Source organism: Dromaius novaehollandiae, chromosome 1, assembly GCF_036370855.1.
Source record: "Dromaius novaehollandiae isolate bDroNov1 chromosome 1, bDroNov1.hap1, whole genome shotgun sequence".
In the NCBI taxonomy this organism is placed as follows: domain Eukaryota; kingdom Metazoa; phylum Chordata; class Aves; order Casuariiformes; family Dromaiidae; genus Dromaius; species Dromaius novaehollandiae.
Genome location: NC_088098.1, coordinates 195,834,869 through 195,860,928, shown reverse-complemented (window position 1 = coordinate 195,860,928; position 26,060 = coordinate 195,834,869). Strand labels below are relative to the sequence as shown.

General features: G+C 41.5%; 1 protein-coding gene across 4 annotated transcripts in view; it reads left to right on the top strand.

Moving 5' to 3' along the window:
• Positions 1–26,060, top strand: part of MTUS2 (microtubule associated scaffold protein 2) — a 325,349-nt gene that overhangs the window by 139,480 nt on the left and 159,809 nt on the right. For all 4 annotated transcript variants that reach the window (XR_010387294.1, XM_064504964.1, XM_064504963.1 and 1 more), the window contains one exon: positions 391–597. Coding sequence is in view for 3 of the 4 variants with exons in the window: in XM_064504964.1 (XP_064361034.1) it covers positions 391–597 (207 nt within the window). In the remaining variant the exon portion in view is untranslated. The remainder of the gene's footprint in view (positions 1–390; positions 598–26,060) is intronic.

Genomic DNA, 26,060 nt, shown 5'->3' with positions numbered 1-26,060 from the left:
ATGCTGTGCATGCTGTTTGTCTTTGTGTGTGAGTTTCTTTTAACTGGCCAATAACAAATGAAAAATCAGAAAGTGATGCCACATGAAAAAAGATAGCATTTAAAGAAAAAAATAACAGGCTTGTACTACATTACTTTGCTGAAATTTTGACTTTTTGCCTTATGGGTATTTGCGGCATTTCATGTTTTAAAAGCTATTGCAACCTGTAATTGTTTCACAGAATGACTTTATGGTGGAGCGAAGAATGAGACACCACTGCAGGCTGAGCAGCCACTAAAGCTTGTATTCACCTTCTGTACTGACTTTAGGTGTTAGTTGGTACAAGTACTCTTCAGTATGTCCCAGTTTTATTTGTTTAATAAAATTTTCTTTTTCTTTTTCTTCATTCAGTTGATCTTAAAAAAGGCCCATGTCCAAATGCTGCAAAGTCAAATCTCCCCAAGCCGTGTCAGTCTGGACTTCGTCCTCCTGGTTATTCACGGTTGCCGGCAGCTAAGCTGGCAGCCTTTGGTTTTGTCAGGAGCTCAAGCGTATCCTCTGTCTCAAGCAACCAGTCAAATGACAGCACTCAGAGCGATCAGACCAAGACCACCAACCGTAAGTCCAAAAGTGGTGTTCTTTTGGGGGGATATTAAATGAATGTAGTCCAGAATTGTCCAGAATGGAGTTTGTCTACAAGGACTAATCTAATCTGTGTAACACTCACTAATCTCTTCTGTGCCACTGAGTTGCAGGTTTGGAAACTTGATTTCCCAGTTCAATTTTTTAAAATTATTAATAATAGATGAATAGTAGCTGAACAGGTATTGCATATCTAAGGGATTAGTTTCCCTATTGCAGAGAAAACTGCATTAAGAGTGGACCAGAGGCATTTTTGTATTTTGTTTTCACCTGGAATCTTCCTTCTTACAAGCTGAAGTAGGTAAATAAACACAGCAAACTGTTTGATAAGCATATTGTAGTCACGGAGAACAGTTTAGGATAAAGATTATCTAAAATGAGCAATGTAGTCTTTCTCATCTGCTTTTTCCTATGCCTCTTAATATGTAGTGTGATAAACTTGATTTAGAAAGTTAATCAAAGAAATGCCAGCGATATAAAATAAGATCAGAACTGATATCGTAACTGTTGTCTCAACTCCAGACTCAGAAAGATCCTTTGGCTGAAATGTCATTTCAAATCCTATTTTCTGTAGTGACTGTTAATTTTATTAAGTACAAAATAATACACGCTGCAGCATGCAGTCTTCGGGATGTGTGCACTTGCCCTGGGCTCAGAGCAGGAAGGAGGATTAAGGGATTTTCACACCAGTTTTCCTTTGAAGACTGGATTGAGCCTGAACCATGTCAGTATCAAATCCAGTGGCATCAGTCCTGGAGGAGGGCGGAGAGGGCGACCAGGTGGCATAAACCGCCAGCGGCGACAAAGCACTGAAGAGTCCGAAATCTTTCTGTGTTAATATTCATCTGAAATGAATGACAATAAATGAAATGAAAATGAAAAACTCGAAGGATTTTCTCTTTCCACTTTTAAATGGGGTCACTGAAATGCAGAAAATTAAAGTGTCCAGTGAGTTCTAACTCCTATAATGTCACGAACCATACACTTGAATCCTTGTTTTACTCTTGACTGATTGCATATTTGTATTTATTTCATAATGAGCATTACTTTGTTCTGGGGGTAGTCAGTCTGCTTTGCTTTGCATTTTTGTCCTACATTTAGGCCCTCAGAAAGCTTTTGCTTTTATCAGGTAGTGTAATCTGTCTGGTTTTGGTTACAAAAAGCCTTTGTTAAGAACAGGGGGAAAAGAATTATATCATTCCTAATTAGATAATCAAAAAATGTTGTTGTCTAGCAATTTCATTGAATGTGTGAATCTGAAAAATAGCATCTGTAGGTATAGCACTATCCTCCTGAACACTGTTGATGCATATAGTTTAATATATTTGAGAATTCTCTAAAATTAAAGTTTTCTAAACTGAGTCAGTTGATTTCAGTTCACAAACTTTGGAGGAAGCACAAGTAATCTCAGACACAGGAAGCTACATCAGACTCTTCATTCATCTCAAGAGAGGTTGATTTCCTTTCTATATTCTGATGTATTTTTTGATTATGTTTGTACATAAAATGTGAAACCATGTTTCATTCGCCACAAGTATGTGAAGGTATTCAGCTCAGATATTTTGTTCCAGCTCACTAAGTTGAAGGTGGTAACTGTTTTTAGTATTAGGCTTAGAATTTTGTGAGCAACTTGTGCACACTCAGAGAGTGTTTCTGGATGCACGTGTTCTTAAAAGTCAGGTAGTAATTGCCTGTGGGAAGCGTTCTGCCTGTACAAAGTGCGGTAGACACAAGCTCAGACTGTCACCTGATGAAAAATGGGACTTATCATTGCTGCTGCTGCCCACAAGTTAGGTAGCCCATCTCAGCAGTCGTCTGGTTTCCCTCCATCTCCATGGGCAGAACTAGAGAAACGAACACCTCCAGCAGGTCATCTCTAACATGGTTTGTGTTACACTCACAGCCGTCTGACCCAGAAGTTACAGCTTTTTTGGTTTGTGTTAAGTCAAAATGAATGGGAGCAGAACCTGCCTGGGCCAGGTGAGAGAGGGTGAAGGGGTGTTCCCATGGGTGTTAGCCCTCACGTAGGTCATCGCCCAAGCGTTCACCCAATGTCACCCACTTTCTTTGGGTTAAAGGCAACCCCCCTAACTCTTGCTCATTACTCTTGACAGGATCACTTTCTTTCAAGAGTGGCAGAAAAAAAATTGTTTCCGTACTGATGAATAATAAACTGTCATAGAAATGTTATCAGTGTGAAGCTGTATCATCTTTTTCTATTTATAGCTTATGTACGAGCCAGAGTTTTATTAGTTGTCCAACACCCAGGGAGCATGAGTTAGTTGTCTTCCATTCTAGTGCAGCTTATTTAGCACAGATCAGCAGTGTGCTTCAGCACGTATGGAAAGTAACTGAAGAGTGGGTGTAGGGGACAAGTATTGGCTTCAGAGTCTTAGCACAACATATTATTTCTTCCTTTCGCTGTCCACTGGAAGAATGGTTTTATTTAAATTAAATAAATGTCTGATTCTGCAGTTACTGCTTGAGATCATGTCTTCAACTAAATCAGGCTTAGTAGAGAGCAGAGTAAAGTTTTACTATTAATTTCCTAGCTCAGTAGGGTAGAAAATGCTGAATGATCTAGCTTTAGAAATCATCAAAGATATATGATAACACAGTTTCCTATTTAAGCAGCATCTGTGTGTGCCAGGGAGACAGAATATAATTGAAAACAACTTACAAGCCTGCATGTGTTATAAGTAGAGGGGCTGCCACTGTTGTAAGCGGAGGGGCTCACCTCAAGATCTTTTTCCGTCAGAGTGAAAAACACCTCTAATGCTGTAAAAAAAATCACGGTGCATTGTCAGTTTTTAAAAAGCAGATGGCTATAGCTGGGTGAGAGGAAAACAGAGGTGTATTTTGGGGAGAGTGGTTTTTGGTAAATAGTGATTTTGATCTGAAGAAGTGTGATCCCCTGTTTGCTTTTTTCTGCTCTTCCAGATGTTTCACGGTGCTGGCTCTTCCCAGAATCTGTGATGGCCACATTTCTTTTCAGAAATCTCAACTAGTGTCTCGTTTCGGCATACTAATAGTGATTAAATGCTGTCTAGAGAGCAAAACTGTATTTGTTTAGTCTGAAGACGCATGGTATTTGTGTTGTGGGGAACTTTGTTAATGAAGCTGTGGTGCGGCAGCTTTGTTCTTAACCAGGTTTCTCCACTTCCCATGACCTTTCTGAGAGCAGCAAGCCTGGATGTGACGTCCTGGTCTGCTCAGCTGACTCTCTGGTTCTGGCAGTAGCTCACATGCACTTATTGACTCAATTAAATGAGTCTGTAGTGGAGGGATGGTGCTCTTTTCCCTCAGAGCGGACCGGGCATGCTGTGCAGCACTTCCCCATCGGCTCTCTGGTCTTGCTGACACGGGACATGGCTGAGCTCCTCTCTCGAGGGTGTAGGCATAAGCCAGACTGCCGCTCCATGATAACGTGAGGATTGACACAGCCGTGCCATCAGGTGCTGATCAAGATCAGTCGTGATCAGGCTCTGCTTTGAAGTGATGCTGCTACTTCTGTGCTGGGGTGGGAGGGCCAGCTCTGCCCTCCAAACCGCCGGGGCCTCTCACCAGCTTTGGGGGCAGTGGAGTGACCTACGAGAACAATTCCCCCATCGTTTTTGGCCATTTAAAATCCACTTTGTGCTGCTTGCACTCAGCACACAGGGGAGCCAGGCAGCATGCAGCCCGTTTGGGGTGCTGCTGGCCTGGGAGGCAGCTTCTCGCCTGGTGGAAGGCAGTGGGACGTGACTGCAGGAGCCAAAGACCCCTCTGTCTTGAGAGAGGCAGCTGGGCTCTGAGATGGATCAGGGACGCTCGCCAGAGCTGACCGCTGGCTGTGCTGCCATGTTCAAAACAAAATGGTTAAAATCGTGTGGCACGAGCTCTTTGTTTCCAATGGTGAGCAAGGCAGCAGCTGCTTCTGAATGAAACACTTCAGAGAAACGCAGACCCGGAGGGCTATCCCTACATTTCCTAGGGGGTCCATCTTCCATTGCCACCAGTGATCCTCTCTGGTGGCAGAGTAAGGAGAGTGTAGCTTTCCCTGCTGGACTCACACTTGGCATCCCATTACTTTTGGGATTAGAGAAGCTCTATGCCATTGCCAACAAGCTGCAGTGGAGACCAGATGAAGTCTTCTGCTGCGACATCAAGCCACAGGGCATGCATGTTCTGACACTGCGGTGCGTGAGACAGTCATGAAACCCTGGGCTGACACTCAGCTCCGTTTTCTGTTATCAGACCCCCAAATTCAGTGCATTCCCCAGATCTCTTTTCACATAATATTTTTGTCAAGCTTATATGAAAAATTCATGCTTACCGCTTACCCTTAGCTCCTGCCTAGTACTTTTGAGTTTTAAATATATATATATATATATATATATATATATCTTCTAAACCATTTTTCTTTACTTGGGCAGAGGTTTTTTGTGTGCCAAGAAACTTGTCCAGTTTGTTTACACTCTAAACTGTCTAGAATTTAAAAATTCAGATACAGTGTGCATTTAATCGGTGTAAGAGGGGCCTGAGTGTCCTGCTAAGCACGAGAAAAAGTGAATGAGTAGTAAAGTCATGTCAATGGCTGAAACTGGTATGATGTGGAGTGGAGTGAACAAACTGTGTTAATGTAAATGAAAACACATGCTCCCAACTAACTAAATTGTAACTGAACTGAATATTTTCCCTTGGAATTTTAAGTACACTACTGGAGCATCTCCTGTATCTGCCCCAATTAAATTTGCTTAAGAGCTTTTGAATCTGAATGTAACACACCAAAGTTTCCACAGCTGTGATATGTTTCCAGCACTGTCTTGCAATTTTACAGTAGAGTAACATCATGCTCAGGCTGTAGTTTCTGTTTTACTTGTTTAAAGGGCTGTTAAAGGGTACTCAGAGCTCTTTGGGTTGCTTGTATCTGTATTTCTAGTGGTAGGATGAATATTCTGCTCACATAATTAGTTTGATATACTTAATCAGAACAGACTCTAACATGGTGTAAGTACCACATGGAAAACACTTCATTAAACACTATGAAACAGTTGGATGTGTGCAGCATTGGAAGAAAGAAGGACAGTTTAGAATGATTTGAGATATAACTGCTATGAGTTTAGGAAATGGAAAAATGTAGGTATAATATCAGGAAATACTTCTTAGTCATAAGATCTAACAGTCTGTAAAATAATCTTGCAACTCAAGTGATGAAAGCCCTGTTGCTTAAGATTCTTAAAATAGAATAATAGCATAGCATTAGAAACAATTCTCTGGCAAGGTACTAGGCTAGAAGATGTAATGCTATTGAATATCTACCCACAGTTCTAAGTACTGAAGCAATTTCTTTCAGACAGAGCAAGAAAATGATGATGAATATTTCAAAATTTATATTAGTTTCTCAGGACAGATATTTTTTGTTTAAAAATATAAGAATTGGAAACTGCAAGTTTTGTGTAAACCTCCATGATCCTTGTAGAACATACAGATTTCACAACCTAATTTTGCACTGTTTTTTTGCCTTTTGTTGCTTGCCCTTTCTGAATGTTGAATTTCCATTCTGATAAGCAAGGATGTCAAAGTATGTCAGATTAAGGTGGGTGGAGAAATGGCGAAATTAGAGTGAGCACAGAAATCTTGAATAAGTGGCTAATTGCTTCCAAAAAAGGCAGAACATTCAAAACTGTAACATGGTGCACAGAAACATCAGTTTTTCTCAAATATATAATTATGTACATAAAAACACTTTCCTGTATGAAAATACATTCCAAACATATTTCTATGACTGATTTTCTGTTGATTTTTCTACATCACAAATTCTGTTGGTTTATTTGCCCTCTTGTCTTCTTCTGATATTTATTCTCTGATGAAAGAATCACTTTTCTGAATCACTTTGCTCAGAATAGGACTAAAATAGAACTGTAACACATTAAGATTTTCAGCTTTGTGGGGTAAAACCTCTGGAAAAGTGCAATATGCTAGCCAGGAAGAGCAAGGGCTGAGAAGATTTTTTAGCTGCCCTCCAGAGCCTCAGCATTTGTTTTTTCATACTACAGCTGTTACAGCTGTGAAAAGAAAACCCTTCAAAGAGCGATTTGGAGGTGTAGGCACAGCGGTCCTTCCCTGTGTTTTCAGGGATTGTAACAACAATGATGCAGCATAAACCGTCCATCCATTTCTGTGGGTTTTAACTAAGATGCCTGTGATGATAGTTTTTTAAATGTGATAGTACTTTAATAGTTTGTATCGTATTTTTACTGTCTACATTGTTACCTCTTTAACAGCACATCGGAGCAGTACCTTGCTGTGGAGGTCTGTACCACTCTTTCCTACCATGAGTAAGTAGAGGCAGGAAGATCAAGCTGATATGGAAACACAGAATTATTTTTATATCCAGATTCAAACATGAAAGCTTTTCAGGGTTGCAAATTTCCTTTTTTTGAGCTGAAAATTTGTCAAACCTGAAACAAATCCATGCAACTGTCACTTCTGCAAAGTCCACTTTTTATAAGAAAAGAACAGCTGAAAAATTTTCCCAGCTCTAGTGCCAGCTCAACTTCAACACAAGACTTAATCAGCGTTTGTTGTTGTTGTAAAAGGTCGTATAAAATCTGAGATTTTAGAAGTAACAAGCCCAATCTTAGAAATTATGTGTCTGTGTGCTAAAATTGTCCATGCTTAGGCCTGGTTGTTTTAGTGGTTTAGTGGTGGTTTAGTTCCAACTTTTGGCACTTCTTTCTGTCTAGCTTTTAAAAAGTGACTGAAATTTGCTGCCTTACTTTTGCTGTCTGTAAAATGGGGTGGGAGGGTGTAAATGTTTACACAGGTTTTTGGTAATGGAGGTACAGGGAAGAAACGGATAGCAACAGAACACACCAGGGCTGCCAGCCGCTGGTTTTGCTGCAGAGGGCAGCGCGTGGCCCTGCAGTGGGGTTGTGCACATCACAGGCACCAGAACTGCCTCTTTCCTTTGGCTGTACAGGGAGATGTTGGCAGTTTGATTCATTTTTCAGTCTCTTGAATGTAGTTACTGTGACAGCCCAGTTAGGCACCCCTGTCCTGGGCTGTTTCATCAGTCCTGTCCGTATCTTAAAAATACCCTGTAGCTGTTTTGGAACATCCTGCTCTGTCCTGGCCAGTAGGAGATCCTGCCTACTTCATTTATTGCGGTATAAATGGCTTCATTCATTTATTAGAAGGATACAAAGAAATCAATGAAGCCATTTCTAAAACAACTATTTTTTAAGTCTTTGAATCACATTTTCTAAAGCATCTAATTTCAGGGAGACCGAAGGGACTGCCCTCCAAGGGTGCTGCAGGTAATAGAGGCTGCTTCCCGCTGTAGACAGGGTGAGAAGAGAGCTGCCAACGGAGTGTGACTTTCAAAGTCCAGGGAAAAGCTGAGGTCAAGTCTAGAGCCTGTAACAGGGACAAGCGCAGTGTCCGTCTTTCTGAGGGCCACACTGCACTCCGCACAATAGTCATTAAAATGTCCTTTTGAAAATCTGAATGTAAGCAGCAGCTGGAACACATCTGTCACATCCAAATTAAAACTCCTCTGAAGACCAGAAAACTCACTATAAATTTTCTCCTTTCCACATTCTAATCTTTCTGTTCCATCTGATGAGGGGGGCAAATACGCTTTTAGAAGTGAACCCTGTGAGCATTCATTGGAATAGATAAATGTCCTAATTTAGCCCTAAGAAAAAGGAAGAAATAAGGCTTTGAAGAAATAAGAAATAAGAGCTCTTCCATTTCATTTTGTTTTTTTTTTCCTCTCCTTCTGGGCTAATCTGCCTTCTAATGGAATCATAGTTGAAGTCTTCATAGTCTCGCACTGATGAAGTATCCTTGCCAGGACATTTGAGAAGCTTTCCTCTTCAGCCTGTCCCTCTCATGCACTAACACTTTGTGCATATAAATTTAACATTTATGCACAGAAATCAATAGTTAGAAAGTGTCTATTTTGGAGACCTAAGTACTGTGACTTGTCACTGGAACCAGCTCTCACCTGTACATTTCATACTTCATCAGCAGTTTTCAAGTTCATTGAAAATCAGGCTTTTGAAAATCTGGATGCATTAAAATTTTGGAAAGATTGTTTTCTAAAGTACACTGCATATTGCACTTGCTAAATTTCTGTGTTTTGTATTGTCCATGAGATCAGACCTGGTGAGCACAGTAAGGGGTTCTGGCTTTAAAACAGATGATTCCAACAGGTGCCCAACTGAACTAATTACTGTCAAAGACAAAAATCATTACACACACTGTGATAATAGAATATTTTCAAAGATAGCTGGGAAGTAAATATTTAAGGGAATTTAAAGTTTGATACAGTTGTTGGAAGCCAGTTTTGAGTTACAGGGAGACAAAAATACTCAAGTCAGTTCTGAATCAGGGAAATTTTGAAATGATCTTTGAAATGGTATTTCCCCATCTGTAATTTCTCCTTAGGGTCAGTGAGATTGTTAGCTCAGCCATGCTTATTTTCCTAAACAAAAGGCAACAGACCTTGAGGTTAGATCTTTTTTTGAGCTCTTTTAAGAAGGACCAAATTAAAAAAGTGAGAATAAGATTATTTTATTGCAGTCATATTATTAATATCTGTTGTCAAAGGTGAAATATTATGAATTTCTGGTGTGCCTTACTAGCAATAAACAGCACCGAAATTATAAGTACTGTAAATATTACTGACAAATTGCATTTAGCCCAAAATGTTTCAGAAAGCAGAGTTGGCCTCTTTACAGTACATGAAAAATCAATTAACCAAATGTTATGCCCTCGCAAAATGAAGTGTGGATAATGAACACAAAAAAGTGGGGATTTGAAAAAAAAGCATGTATACCTGTCCCTTTGCGGGAGGAAAAGTGACTGATTAGTTTAGGAGAACCATGGTAGATTAGTGCAACAGTGGAGCAAAAGGAAGACAAACTTCAAAGGTCTCATCTTTGATCCCGTTACGATTCCTGTAGAATACTTGTGAATTCTAATTTAGTAGCGAAAGAAGTGTTACAGCCAAAAGAGCGCAGCACTATTTATAGAGGACAGACTTTTCCCATATAGAAGTTGGGCTGGAATTCACCCATGACTTTTTTTCCATCCTGCTAATCTAGTCCGGACAGGTTAAAATTGGGGTCATTTATGTAAGTCTTCCAGGTGCTCTTGAGAAGATCTGCAATAAAAAGAGCAGTGGCATCTTCTGCACCTTTCAGCATTGCCACAAGTCTGTTAGTTGTGATCCAAGAACTGAAAAATTGCAGCTTAAACAGCCTTTCCTTTAACCTTGGTGCTTGACAGTCTCTGGAGGCCTATGCAAGATTACGTGAGGCTGTAAATGGCTAAAAATGTTGCAGTGCTTTGCCTTGTGACAGGTGCAAGACCACAGGCTTTCAGTTTGCGATTTTTGAAGTTAATTTAACTGTTAAAAGCTGATTGAGGACTAAAATAAGTAAAACCAGAAAAAAAGGCAAACCAAGACCCTCCAATGAAGAACATTAAGCTGAATAAAATGGAAACAATTGCACAGTATTTTCCTCCTGGGTGGCAATTACCACAAAATGTAAGTTATTGACATACTAGACATCAGCAATGCAGCCATCAGCTGCTAGCAAACATTTAATGCTTTGGACATGAGACTGGAAGATGGTATCATGCCTCCCATGTGGTAGCCTTAGGGGCACACCTGTGGTGTTAGTGTCGCTGGAGGAGAGAGCTGCTGCTGTCAGGCTTGATTGTAATTTGCAAACAAGCCTCGACTCATGGCAAGGAGTCAATTAAGCCGGACTGCACAGAATAAATTTTTAATTTACGCTGTTCCACTCTTCATGGACTGCTGATACGGTTTCACATACTTTATTTCAAGTTACCATCGCTACGCCCGTAGAAGGCTGCCAGCTCAGAAGTGCTCATGCAAAAGTAGCAGGTTTTAAGAAAAGTGAGTAATGCACTCTGATTCATGGACGTGAACTGGTGCATGTAAGAATGGGCAGCAGCATTCATACACTGACAGAGCAGTAGAACAGGTTGCCCAGGGAGGTTGTGGAGTCTTCATCCTTGGAGATATTCAGAAGCTGTCTGGACAGGGTCCTGGCCAGTGTGCCATAGGTGACCCTGCTTGAGCAGGGAGGTTGGGCTAGGTGGTCAGATGGGCCAGAGGTCCCTTCCAAGCTCAACCGTTCTGTGGTCCTGTGATATGCAGACCTTGACTTACGATGGCACGAGGTCTGTCTCAGAGTGGGGCACGGCTCTCGCTGCACGCCACTCACCGCCAGGCCTACTGAGTGAACATCTGCGCCTCCCTTGGGCGGGCTCTGGGAACTCCTGCTGTCCTCTGAGTTGGTTGTTGAGAGCTTGTTTGCCAACAATGCTTTCTTTTTCATGAGACTAATGGGTTATTTGCACCTCCTCGCACTATCTGAATTGGGCTATCGGTATTGTGGTGTGTGTGTTTCTATACAAAAAGGTAGATGTTGGTATGCAGAACTCTATGGAGATGATGCCTACACTGGCTGGCTGGTAGAGAGACGTCAATAGCGACCACCAGAAACACTCATTCTGCACCGTGCAGCTTGGTAAGACAAAATGAGCACAGAAAGAGGTCGTTCCTGCTTTTCATGAGCCTTTCTCCTTTCTCCTTTCTCCAGCTGAACATGAAATTGTTCTCCTCTTCTTGTTTTCCTTTTCGAAGCAGCCTTTTCAAGGAAGACAAATTCCACAATATTCTGTACTTAAACTATCCGTAAGGAAACAATATACGTTTTAACTGGCTAAGGAGAATTCGGAGTCTGCCCTCAACTTCACCACTAAAACACAGAAGGAATGCAGCAAACCAAAGAATAACTCATTTCCTGCCACAGCTTTGCATCTCAGAAATAGCGTATATTTCAGGTGCCATGATAACTTAATATTTATATTTAATCAGTGGTTAACTTCCTTTCATTCAGTATAACTCTTTCATTAGAGTTATACTGCCTTCTAGTCAGGAGTTTCTGGAAAGTTGTGCACAATCTCCAGAGAAAACTAAGCAAAACTGACTGAGGAATGGTACAGGTTTTGATTGAAACTGCATGTCTTGATCAAAACATCTTTTGAACAGGTCTGGACAATTGGTGAGAAATAACTGTATTCTCTTCTGCTTCTGCTAAACTGTATGGGAGGGCTGGGCCTAAGCTCAGTCCATACCCAAAAGTGCTGGGGAAGACTTCTGGAGGTTAGATGAAAGAATTAAGAATGCATTATTTTTAATCAGTATTTTTCTCCTAAGGGAAGAATATTTCTTTGGCTCTTGTTGTAGAATCTTTTGCTCCGTTCCCACCACAGAGCATTGGATGGTCTGGGAATTAATATTACTCTTGTAATCTGAGGAAAGGGGATTTCCCAATGAATGTTATTGCAATCCCTTTATTTAAACAGAAAGTCTATTTTCAGATGCTTGGATGTGTCCTGGGATAAAATGTTCCTTCTCTGACATGTTCTGATGTTGACTAAATGCATTATGTACTGCAACTAGGTATCTAAGGAATTTTAATTGTCTCAGAGGTACACAATAGCTTTTCAAATTAGGATATTTATCACTTGTCACAGTCTGTAAATTTAGATACAGAACAGGCCTGTACACTGTCAAGTTGTGTGGGAAAGTAAGAAGAATAAGAGGTAACGTCATAGTTTCTGTAGGCCTTCCAAAAAATTAATGGTTTGTAATTAAATTTTAAAAAATGTTTAATAAGTAATCTAAAAAAGTTTAAACCTGAAAGTAAGTAGCATGAAAATATATATATAAAAAAGGAAAAGCCTATGCTAAGAAAGTGTTATGCATGCAAATCAGTCTCACTCCTCTGGCAAAGTGATTGTTACTCTAACCTACTAAATTATACCTGGCTTACCAATGTTCCTATGCAAGAAAGGTGCTGGAGCACAGCTGTGAAGGTAGGAAGCTTAGGGGAATGTATGCAGTCTTGAACTGCGATTCCCTGTTGTGTGAATCAAAAGTATCTGCAGATAAAAAATTCCAATTAATTGAACAAAGCCCCCAAATAGCTCATGGAGTGATATAAGGTTGCTGTCAGTCACAGCAGGAAGATCAAGCTATCAAATGGCAGCCTGAACAATTTCCAGCTAGGAATAATTTGATATTCCCTACTTTAGGGCATGCCAGCCATGCCATGTTAAAAACTATTAAAACTAGTCTAAAACATCAAAGATTGATACACTTTAAAACAGACTAGCTTTTTCATGAAGCCCAGAGTAAAAGCATTCACAGATTTATAAACGTCATTTTTTAAATCTGTTAAGATAGATGGTAAACCTTTTCCTAACTTGGTATTTTCCCTGCTGTCAAAAGCAGGCGTCCACCCTTGGTGGCTGGCTGTGAAAAGTTCTCCTCCATGTCCATGTGGGCAGAGGTAGACCTTGCCAAGCAGCAAGGTCACAGCCAGCCTTGGTGTGGGTGAAGATGGGGACTTGAAACACTGCAGATCCTTGGCCCTTGAGAGGGCAGAATTTCCTCTTCTGCCTTTATATGACAAAAGCCATGTGATAATAGAGAGTAAATGCAAACGAAGAGCATTAAGCCACTTCTAGCATGGTCAAAAGCAATTTAACCACTATTCCACTTGACAGAAGTAATCCTTTCATAACTAGTATTATTGTTTCCACAGGAGAAAAATTTCTATGTCGGAAGTTAGGCATCAGTTTCACTTTCCAGTGTTTCACAGAGCCAGGTACCTGTCTGCAGAGAGCATCTCCTTCATCCCTTCCTGCTCCCTGTTCATCAACAGTGGTCCTCTGATCTCTGCTGTCATCTGTTTATGACTTCCTCCTTCTCATAAGGCCATATATTTGTATAAATCAGCCTGCTAAAATATGCTATGTTCCCTCTTTTAACAGCTTTTAAAATGTGGTCATTCAGTGAGTGTTTCATTTCCTAATGCCCGTGCCCCCTCTCTGTTTTGCTAGTTTGTCTCATGCCTTTAGACAAGGAACTTACTGTCTATTTGGGGCTGTTCATCACTTGTATTGCACTGTGTGCACTTCTGACGATGGAAGTGATTTGCAAGACACGCTAAAGTAAGAATTGTGGTAACATTAGCTGCCACGGCAGCAGAGGTAAAAGGCAAAGTTTCTCCCTGCTCGTTTGCAGAGTTCATAATTAACAAATGAAATGTATAGGTAATTAGCTTTGATAATGCTTCCTGGAAACTGCCAAATGCTTGCTTGAAAGCTTTCCTGAGTGTAGCGATATTTTAGAGAGGCAGTTTTGGGGGACAGGAAGCTCCTTTGGAGTTCTGAAATGTTTTTCCCTAGATGGACTGCAAAGACGTCAGGGCGTTTGCCGAACTTGGCCTTCGTGTTTTTGCAGCTTTGCCCTCCATCGTGACGTTCTCCCGTTGTTTGAAATAATGCCCTGGTTCACCTCGGAGTTCGGCTGGGTTTTCTGTCATCTCACGTTGGCGACAAGGCCTGAACAAACTCATTGCAGTGGATAATTTGCTCCATCAAATTAGTCCTGCAGACTCTGAGCATGCAAAAATTTTGCCTGTGGCTAACAATCCGTTGAGTCCACCGACACGCTTCCTCTGCTTCCAGCTCTGCGCTGCAATCCTCGGTTGCGCAGGATTAATATCTCCTGACTTTGCTTTTGCACAGCCGCCGCGCTCTGAGGCGCCCGCTGAAGCAGGGGGCCCTGCCACGAGCAGAAGTGCTGCTGTGAGACCAAAGCTCTGAACGTCCTCAGTCCTCGTCCTTGGCGTGGTATCAAACCTGATAATGTTAATGCAAATGTGCTAAGATGCAGAATCACAGTGCAGGTGAATAAAAACCTGAAAGCTAGGCTGGTACAGCACTTAGTGTGTTTTATGTCTCGTAGGAGATAGTGTATGTTCCTGTGCGTAGTGTATATTCCTGCCTATCAAGTGATATTTTGTTTACACAATTTCATTTAGAATAAATTTTATCTAAATTTGTTTTATTTTTACATTCTATTTTTATTTATTTACTTTTATTTAATTAATTTTATTTTTAAATTAATTTTATTTATTTAACGTCTCTTTAGCATTAGCTCGCAGACCTGGTGCAGGGGGAGCTAAATCTGCCACAGCTCACATTGGACTTTTGTTGCTCAGCGACTTGAATGCTGCTTAGCAGATTTGAAACTATTCAAGTACGGCAGCATTTTAGCAAAAATATGGTAACAAATCACTGTATATAACTTACTATTCATCATCATAATCACAAGGGGTGTGGGGGGTTAGGTTTTACATTTTTCCTCTATTTTTGCAGTATTGTTCTGGTGATTAAGCAATTTTTGTGGCAGGGATTCACAGGATATGGATCAGAAGGGTATAAAAAGTCACCGAGCAATGTGAGGGCTGTGGCAGAGGGGAAGGGATGGCTTTGCTGGGGACGGTCCCCAGCGCCCACCCCGCTTCAGGGAGTCCTAAGCCATTCATGAGCGGCGGTGGTTTACAGCACAGTGTTATAGCCCAAACTGCCTGAGATTTCAGAGCAGTTCATGGGAATTAAACAGTATAAATATAGAGAATAACTAAGGAGCGACTTAGGGACCACTTGCACTTATATTAATGTGAATCATTTCTTTAACTGGCTTCACTGGGACTGCTCAGTGCTGTACACTTTAGGAGAAGAGGTCTTGAACAGCACGGGCTAGAACAACCCAGGAGTCCGTATCATTCAGAAAGTCAGGAGCAAGGTGTTTCTGCTGTGTTTGCAAGAGGGAAGTCCAACCATAGCAGATAATACTACACTTGCAAATATCTCGCTTTTATTAGAAAAAACCCAACAGATTAAAAGGCACTTTAACTGTAATTTCTTTTTACAAATACATAAAGAATTCCAATTATCTGAAATAGGGAATACTTCTCTGCACAGGGTTTTTAGTGCAGCTTCCACTGATTCTGTAGAAATTGCCCTCTACTTTATTGTTGACTGAAGTGGTGGAGTGAGGTGACAGATTTCATCCAGTGAGGTGACAGATTTCATCCTTGCTGTGTTGCCTGATATGGCTAGACACAGAAACCTGTATTTTCAATGGACAAACAGGGTCACTTAATTTACTGCCTGTAAGTGCAGGTTAATATATTGATACTTCTAAAGCAGTTCCTATTTAAGGGTGCTGGTGAATACTGTAAATCTGAGATGGTTTTCTTTCAGAAAACTTGTGTAGCAGGCAAGCATTATTGACTGCTTTGTGGAAGGAGAAGTGAGAATTATGTGAATATGCCACATTTCTCCTGTGAGCCATCTTGGTGCATAGCTGGAGGAGTTTTACATAGGGTATTTGGAGATAGAGTGCCTGCAGCCATCCAGAGCCCCTCTATTCCCAGATGGTGGGTTTGAGAGGTGAGCTTCCTAGCAGCACAACAGGGAAAGCTGTGGGAACAGCGCTTTAAAAGAGATAGTTTGCCTAAACCACGTCTGGGGGGAGCACGATAACACTTCAGAACGGTGTTTGAAGTGTTTAGACACCAATGTCGTATTTACCTACTTGCTCTCATCTCAGGTGGAAAAAAGCTGTGCTTCTGTGGGGAAAGCTTTAGGAACATTTGTGCCTTAATGTGACGCAAGTCTATCCCCTCCAGGCTTCCTGCATGGAGGGAGAACTTGCTGGGAAGTGTCCCGGCAGTGAAGTACATATAGTCCTTAATCTTTGTAAAGTTAGCTTTGGCACTTATCATATCAAAGTACTCAAATTTATGAAGCGGTTTCTTGGAGCTCAGTTAATCCAGTGGGTGACTTTTTTATAAAACTGGCAGCTGAGCTGCCTCCCTGTTAATGGTGGGTAGGGAAATAACAGAACTATGTCTTGTGAACTGCAGGGAAATTAGAACAAGCTAATCACAGAATAACGAAGAGATAAATTAAAGACATTGAAGGAGCTTTCATATGGACAAAATGAAAATAGAAATGGTCTTAATGTGTATTATATTCTGTTGCTCAGGTGGAAGTCTACATTAGTTGAGTACAACCAGAAAGGATCATATTTGATAACAGCCACTTTTTCAGTTAAGCAAGTATAATGAATATGTAAAACATTTCATGAAGCATTCGTTCTTAGGGAGATCAGAGACATGGGACCACTGAAAATAGGGCATGACTGTGAGATGTCCTTGTCCCAAGGCATGATCAGCTACACCTGACTGGTTTGGGGCAGGTGTTTCTTTGCTGTTTATAACATGTTTAAATAAGAGTCCTCAGCTTGCTATGAAACCTATTCCTCTTCTTACCATTTGAAAATCATTCGTGATGTCTAACCCATATTTCTCTAGCAGGAGTTTAGACCTGCTGCTCTTGTTTTATCTGCAAAGGATGCAGAGAACTGTTTGTATCTACCTAATACATATTTGAAGACTGTTGTTCTTGTGTGTCATCTCATTTTCCCTTCTCTAAAATGAATCAGTTCAAGTGCTTCAGCTTTTTCTCATAGGCCATACCTTCAAAGACCTGTGATCATTTTCTGTTCCTCATCTTTGCACTTTTTCTACTGTGTTTGTATGTGGTACCCAAACTGGACTCATTACAGAGATCTAATATATACTCGTCTTTGCAAAATTTTCCATTAAGGGAGTCAGAGTCAGTGCTCCCCTTCAAGGAGAGGAAGTTACACCTTCCAGAGCTATCAGGACTTGTCCAAGGTTATCCAGCAGGCAAGCAGCAGAGCCAGGGGAGACCTAGGTCCACATATTCCCAGGCCAGGCCCAGTGGGAAGCATCATTTTCCTTGGCAAATACGCAATGTGCAGGTCTCTCACTAATGAAATGGGCCATGTAGCATCACTAAAAAAAACGGACTCCCCCCAGGAAGTGATCCACCTTCTTATGAAGGGTGAGATGTAGTGCTGCCTTTCGTATTTATGTGCTAGCTGCCCTTAGGATGTCTTTGGACCATTTAAATTCCTGTATTCTCAGCTCTCTCACAGGTTAAGTGCATGACACTGTATTAAATATGTTTCCTTCTCTTCACTTTCACCTTCAAAACATTCCATAAATGGAGGTGGGCATCTAAGACCTCTTTAAGCTGTATGCAGAGTAAATTTATTTGTCTTTTTTAGTGATGGTTTAGTGAAGAAAACCAGAGCATTTTAAAAAAAGAGCTGGCCTATTCAGCTCGTTCCAAAGATGCCTACTTTACCAACCCAATCAAGTAAAAATACTAGTAGCTCTAAAATGACGTAGTAGGAGAAGCTGCCCAGCATGAACTGTAATTGCATCAAATGTATTTCTCCTTAATTATTGTGCAGTAGTGAGTACATTACATTGTTCAGCTTTTTCCTTAGCTGTATGCTGTTTGCTGAAAGGTACGGTCAGCATCAGTTCAGCTGCATGGAGTAAACACATACTTACCTATCTGGTTTAAAAATATTCTAATCAGTATTGAGATGATCTATATATCACATCATTGCAATTGCTCAGACATGTGTTTGTATGTTTGCGTATTCTTTTTTTTTTTTTTTTTTTTTTTTTGCTAGAGTGCACCTATTCTTTTTCTCCTCAGTGGAGTAGTTTATCTGTGATTTAAAATGCAAGAACTTTCTTACCAGAGGTAATCAGTGTGCTAATTTAATACCAGCAATTGCTTAACCTATCCAATGCCAGAGGGACCCCATTTCAAGAAAGGGGGTACTAATATAGCCTTATGAAGATGCAGCACTCATACCAGCACACTGCTGATTAAAAACACAGGGGGCATTTCTTCAAAGGATTCTGAATAAAGCCTTTGGTCCCATTTCCACACATGATAAAGGGATTTTTTTTTTCCATTGTCCTAAATACATTTGTTAGACTCTCTTATTTTCAACAGTAGCTGAAGCGCTGTATCAGGGAAAGCTTTTGCACATGGCTAATCTATCATTGTAAGTAATTGAGGTATATACTTGACCTGATAAATATCTCAGCATTTAAAATCTTTCAGAATCCTTGGAGAATACTGCCAAATCTTTTAAACACGTGCGTATAATGATTTAAGAATCTAGGCACTGGAGATTTAGTGACCCAATTGTGCTCTACGCTGCCATGTGCAGGAGTTGGTTTTGATTTATTAATATATATTATCTTTAAACCCTGTAAACATGCGTAATACTTTTCAAGTGCTAAACAGCATTCTCTGTGGCCTAAATGATTCGTATGCTCTGGCCAGAATCTCAGCAGACCCGTGCCCAGGACTGGCACGGCACACACTGGGCAGCATGACTGCCACGGCCACTGCTGCAGCAAGCCCGTGCATATGTCCCAGCACAGCCAGGCTCTAACATCCCTATTTTGCAGACTGCTAGAGTGTCTTGTATGCTCTTGTATGCTTGTATGTTTTTAAAGATATTGTAGTTTTACTGGGAAATGTGTATGCTGAAACTTTTGGTGACATCAGATGTTGTGACAAAGAAACAGACTGGAGATTGACTGAAAATTTTGGACTCAAATAATTGTTCCTTTAAATGTAAATCTTTTCTGTAGCACAGAATGGAGCAAATACTATTCCTTCCTTAGAGCTACAATGGTAGTCTTAACATGGTTTAAACTGCATTTCAAGGTAGTCACAGTGTCTTAATGCTTTATCATGTAAGACTAGCTAGGATCCCCTGATATGACCCAGTAATACTCTTACCAAAATTACTTATATTCCAGGGAGAGATGGTTATATGTGAAATGATCTAATGCTTAGCAATTCTCTCTCCTGAAGTGACAGAGGTGTATTTCCTGGTATGAATGCACAAATTTTAGTTATCATAAAAAATACTGTGTTAAACTGTTAATTATATGTTACTGGCAAATATATATACATTTATCAGCAAATGTCAATATCTTAATGTACTGCTTATAAACAGGTTGTCTTTAGGGAGAGACTCTCATGTTAAATTTTTTTTTCTATGTTCCGAATAATATCTTTGATAGCTTAAAATGAAAGAATGCCTGAAGATCTAGTTTACCATTTACTTTTACCTGTTGTAGCCCAGCCACTTGCACTGATTAGTAATCATCTAAGCAAATTAATTTCAAGCATCCAGGCAGGATGGTCATGAGAAGTGTACTGTGCACCAGCACTGCATGCCTGTGGCCACCCTTGAGGGCTTTCTGTCTATCACATAATCCCTTGCTGTTTGCTTAAAAAATTGTTCCGGTGCTTTCAGCACAACCCAGTTTGCTTTCTCCCTGCATGCCTTGGGCAGCCCTGTCCCTGGGTCCCCGTAACACTGGTACTGGTGTGCCAGCAAGCTTCCCGAGCTGCTGAGGGTGATGTGGGGGAGATTAAAGAGGGAAGGTTGTCTCGGAGAAGCCTTGGCAGTACAGTGATGCTGGTTGCTTAAACAGCTGATAGCAATTTGGGACTCTCCTCACCAGCCCCAGCAGATGCTGATTATCATATACTGAAGACTTTGTGCAAATCTGATTTCTACAGGAGTAATACCTCCTTTTCTAGGCCTCCACTGAAGCTGGCCGTGCTGGACTTACACCAGGCCATGGCACTGCAGCTAGAACTTGGAAAGCCCACCACAATCTGTAGATGCCTGTTGCTGGCTGCCGTAGAGTGCAGCTGTACAGAAGAGTACACCCACCCCGAATATTGCCCCGATGTGCTTTCTCCTCTGAAGCTGAGAACATGTCCCATTGTCCTTCTGCCATCCCACCCCAGGTGTGTCACTTGAGGCTCTTCTTTGACCAGCAGTCTTCACAGTCATGTAACACTTGCACCTTCTGAAAGACTGCTAGAGCTGAAAGCCTTCTCAAAGGGCACAGAGTCATGTTGCTAAGCACAAAAATAATGCATTGTGATCCAGTGTTAAATCTATTTCCTTTGTCAAGAGCAAACAAAACTTTTCTCTTTTCATGTAAATAGGCTTTGGCAGTGAATGAGCCCTTCAAGCTAGTTTGCAAATACCTGCACTATAAAATGGAGAATTCTGGCTTATGGAGAAAAAGAACAGAATGAAACAGTGAGAACATCTACATATAGATAGGCTATTGCTTTTTACTATGGTCTTGCTCCATATCCATTGCTAAAGCAAGTCACTCTTGATTAATTGGACCAGCTTAGTTTACTCATAGGTTTTTGTTCACTCAGAGGCAGGCCTCTGCCCCATAGACTGTGTGAATTTAGTCATAATGTGTTCAGGATAAATAGAAGTGCAGGCCCTCCCCTAGCAAGAGCCTTGGGCAACTTGCTCTGAGACCAAGGGGCATTAAGAAAGGCCATGTTCCATCATAGCCTCCAAACCAGCTGAAATGTAAACAGGACCTCTGTAGCAACAAGCTGTGTCCTTAAAAGTACTGTAAACAAAAGCCGGGGTCGTGAACCTTCAGTGTCTTCAAGCTCTGATTGTAAGTGCCAATGATGGGATGCTTGCTCATGCACTCAATGAAACATGACCTTATCAGAGGCATAAAAATGACAGGTTTAGTCAATAAACTGAAGTTGGAAATTTCAGCTCTTGCAGCCACCTGCCCAGGTACCTAAGCATTGTTTAAGAAGACCTAGGTGGGAAGGAACTTTGGATATAGTGACCTTCACTGCAGGACACTTTAATAATGATAATAGTGACTCTCTTCCATCTGGCAATAAACATACCTTCTCATTATGGCACTTGAGATTTTGAGGTTCTTTTTCATCAGAAGAAAAATTGTATCATAGATGAGATGTGCTGTATTGAAGAAACAGTGCAATAAGGTCCCTGGGTGAAAGCACAAGGAAGATGCTGAGGGTGGGATTCAGCATGTGAATGTAGATTTCTGGTGCTGTCTTAGCTACCTCAGGGGATCTTGCTGCTCTCCAGCTGCTGCTGCCCCTCTCATGCAATGCCATGTCATGTCTGCAGTGCCATACAGATGTATTGGATGCATTAAGATGTCTAAAAATGAGACTTAGACACCTATGGTTTCACAGACAAATCTCATCTCAAGGATTCCGCTTCAAATTCAGATACCAAGATTCTGGTACCTGTGATGCTCCTTACATGTGAGCTACATGTGATACTAGCTCTGTATGAGCCAGGTGCCTGCACTCCCACGGTCAGTAGCACAAATCAAGTCAGTGCAGTCAGTGAAGTCTGCAGAGCTATCCACCACATCCTAAAGTGGGTCATCTTAAAGTTTTATGTGCCTCAGCTGCCCTTGCCTGCCCGTGCAGGCCTGTCAGGGGTCTGCACGCACTGAACACAAGGGAAGCATGTGAATCTGCCCTGATTTTGTGTTCCAGCTTTCTGGTGCAATGGGTAGGCATTATCATTACTTCATTCGTAGGATTTCGTATCTGTTTTAAGCCATGATTATGACATTTTTGTGAGGATCACTTGAAAAATTGAGTGAATGCAAAATAACTTGTGTGTCTGCCTCCTAATAAAAGGGTGTGAGGGTGTGAGAAGCTGATTTCCTGGTGGTGATCTCTGACTAGCCTGAAACAGAAAAACTCATCTTTGCCCAGTAATTTATCTCTATAATTTGGGATTTTTGATTCCTTTTGTTTTATCTTGTACAGAAAAGCATGTGACTAGTATAGGTATATTTATTGAACCTTTAGTCAGTATTGAGTCAGCTATGATCCATTCATACCTTAAATACTGATGCCATCTCTTACCTATAAAGATGAGCTGTGGACATTGGCTGCTTTCAACTCTGACTTAGGCTCTAGATTATCTTTGGCAAGCTTAGCATCATGGGTGATGTGTCTTCCAGATTTGTCCTGCATCTTAAGATAGGCGTGCGTTATGGCTTTTATTTCTTTTCTTTCATGTTATATCAGAGATGAAACTATTCTTGTTCTTAAAACAGATCATAATCAACTGGAGATTAACAAAAAGATTATTTCTGTGAGTATGAAGAGTTCATGAAATACAGCATTTTCTACTTTAAAATATTCAGAATCCAGATCATTATTCTGCCACCCTCTATTCTTGTCATTCTTTGTCCTCTTCTTTTTTGGTATACAGATGATGATGCTTGTCTGTGATTGCTCCACAGACAATTGCTTGTACTAGCAGCATTCTTCAATTTGTACCTGCACACAATGTAGCCCATTTAACCAATTCTGCATGAGTCATTTGTCCTTTAAAGCACATTTTTATTCTAGCAGGACATATGGTCTGCCTTACATGCTATTGATCCATTTAGAGCCTATATCAATGACTTCCTAGAAGCTTCTCCCTTATTAGAGTCATTACTTTCTTGGTCTTTTGACACAATAGAATCCTTTTTTTTTTTTTTCATTCTGAATACACTGTGGTATTCTCAATAATTTTTGAATCTGAGGTATCCCAACCTTTTAAAAGTTCTCAGCGATATCTTGCGAAGTGAGTGTGGCTCTTGTCAGTTCTCAGGAGAGTATTCATGGATTTGTGTCCCAAAGTGGTGCCACACAGGCACCTGGGTCCTCTGCCACTGTGTGAACAAAATCCTGAGAATATGTTGTCCTTGGTTGTTCTGAACAGGAGCTGGAGGAACTCCTCACAGCCTTTTCTGTTCCAATGAAGTGTTCCTAAGTGTTTTCTTCTGCCGCCTGCTCCTTCAGTAGAGGGGCAGCAGAAAGTAGCCCAGTCCTCAGAGGTCCTGGGCATGGATCTTGTGGGAAAACTCCTTGCTGTTGCTTGCTGCTCCTTGCTGTTGCTTGCTGAGCTCAGCTACATGCTCTGGTGGGCTGAAGGGGCATCCTTGGTAAAGGGCGATTGCTTGCTGAGGAGATATTTTTGCCTATCTCATGAAAACCCTGTGCACAGGCTGCAAGTACAGTCTGAGAGCTATGCTGAGGTAGCATGTGGATGTCTCTGGAAGGATTTGAGCCCACATCCCCAGCCTGACTGTCCTGTGTGGGTTCAAAGAAAGCAAGAAGCACCATCAATACCATGTACCATGTTCTTCACCTTTTCCTCCGTCTGGCTTCTGTGTAAGACGCCTAAGTGTAGGCCTTCATTTCTGCTACGTTGTTTTTATTCAGAATGCCCCAAATGGAATGAAATTCAGTTGTTCACAAAGCCACAGTAATGTTTTCCATAATAATAATAATAATAAAAAGATGTAATTAATTCATGAATTAATAAAGGACACAGAAAAGGTGGAGGTATTAAAAACCTTCTTCACCTCAGTCTCTACTGGTAAGACCGGCCCTCGGGAATCCCAAGCCCCTGAGGCTAGAGGGGAAGTCTGGAGCAAGGAAGACTTACCCTTGGTGAAGGAGGATCCCAGGTTAGGGAAAACTTAAACAGTCCCTGGGCCCTGATGGGTGCACCTGCAAGTGCTGAGGGAGCTGGCTGATGTTATTGTGAGGCCACTCTCGATTACCTTTGAAAGGTCATGGTGATCGGGGGAGGTTCCTGAGGACTAGAAGGAAGCAAAAGTCACCCAGTCACCCCTATCTTTAAGAAGGAGGCAGAAAAGAGGATGTGGGGAACTAGGTCAGTCAGCCTCACCTTGATGCCTGAGAAGGTGATGGAGCAGCTAATCCTGGACAGCATTTTCAAGCACATGAAGGACAGGAAGGTGACTGGAGAAAATTGTACTTAACCAGTCTGGTAATCTTTTAAGATTAGATGACTGGCTTGGTGGATGAGGGGAGAGTGATGGATGATGCTTATCTTGACTTTAGTGAGACTTAGCACTGTCTCGCATACTATCCTCAGAGACAAGTTAATGAAGTACAGGCTAGATAAGTGGATAGTGAGATGGGTTGAAAACTGGCTGAACTGCCAGACTCAGAAGGTTGTGGTCAGCAGCACAAAGTCCAGCTGGAGGCCAGTCACTAGTGTCACCCAGGTGTCAATAGTGGGTCCTATACTGTTTAACATCTCTATTAATGACCTGGATGATGGGACCAAATGAGCCCTCAGCAAGTTCGCAGATGATAAAAAACTGGGAAGAGTGACTGATGCACCAGGTGATTGCACTGCCCTTCAGAGGGACCTCAACAAGCTGGAGAGATGGGCTGACAGGAACCTCATGAAATTCAGCAAAAGGAGGAATAACCTGGTGAGGTTATTACAGGCACAAGGGCAGGCTCGGATGATGCTGGCCAGCTGGAGAGCAGCTTTGCAGAGAAGGACTTGGGGGTCCTGGTGGACAAGTTGAACACGGGCCAGCAATGTGCCCTTGGGGCAAAGGAGGCTAATGGGCTGCATTAGGAAGAGCATTGCCAGCAGGTTGAAGGAGGTCATCCTTCCCCTCTACTCAGCCCTGGTGAAGCTACATCTGGAGTAACATGTCCAGTTCTGAGCTCCTCAATACAAGAGAGACATGGAGCTACTGGAGCAAGTCTAGCAAAGGGCCACTAAGATGGTGAAGTGACTGGAGCATCTGTCATGTGAGGAAAAGGCTGAGAGAGCTGCAGCTGTTCAGCCTGGAGAAGAGAAGGCTGCGGGGGGGGCGGGGGGGGAGGGGGACTTATCAACATGCATAAATGTTTGACAGGAAGGTGTAAAGAAGATGGGGACAGATTCTCTTCAGTGGTGCCTGGTGAACGGACAGGAGGCAACAAGCACAAATTGAAACACAGGAAATTCCATCTGAATGGAAGAAAACACTTCTGTGAAGTATGTGTCACGTGCATCTGGCCATGCCAGGGCTAACTGGTACATGCTTGGTGACGACACTTGACACCTCATCCTTTCTGCTGTGGACAGTCCTGTGATGAGAGTCATAGCCTGCATCCGACCGCCTGCAGGTCCAGCTCGTGCTAAAACCCTTTGCGCTGATCGCAGATGCTGTCCTTGAGCGGTGCAGCAATGACTCAGGAGTGCCACGAGGCAATACGATAGATCAGAACCTGACTGTTTTTTGCAAGGAAGTGTTTAGTCACTGCTGACAAGGCCCAATTGCAGTCAGCAAGATGCCACTGAGAAATCATGGTGTAACACAGAAGGTTACAGGAGATGTCACAGTGTACATCAGTGAAATCTGCTTACGGTAAAAACATCTGCAGTGTCTGTGCAGCTTAATCGCTTTCAAACCTTATTAAACACTGGAAATCTAATAAGTTGATATGAAGTGTATCTGTTAATAGCCAGTGGTAATTTAGTAGACGAGCATGAGTTTATTCCTTAATCAATCACCAATAGCTTGATTTGAATTGTGCTCTTACAGTCTCTGTTACCAAAGGACTTTGAGCAGTACTGAAAAATATGAAAAGGAATTAGGGAAATAATCTAAGATCTTTGAGTCTAAAGTCTTGATATAAATCTGCTGAGCACAGGATCTGAGTTGATAATGTGATTTACAGCCATGTTAGCTAATGTTCAGAGATATAAATTACTTGTTCCAGCTACACAGATTATACTATCTATCTAGACAGCTACACAGATTATACTATCTAGAAATTTTGCATGAGAAAACAACTATTTCTAATTTTTTCCTTCTATATACCATAACAACAGCATGCACAAGCAAGAGCTCGCCTTCACAGGTATGCCTGGAAATCACTGTTGACTTTGTCTCTGCCAGTCCCTTAATTAATTTATAGTTTATATAGAA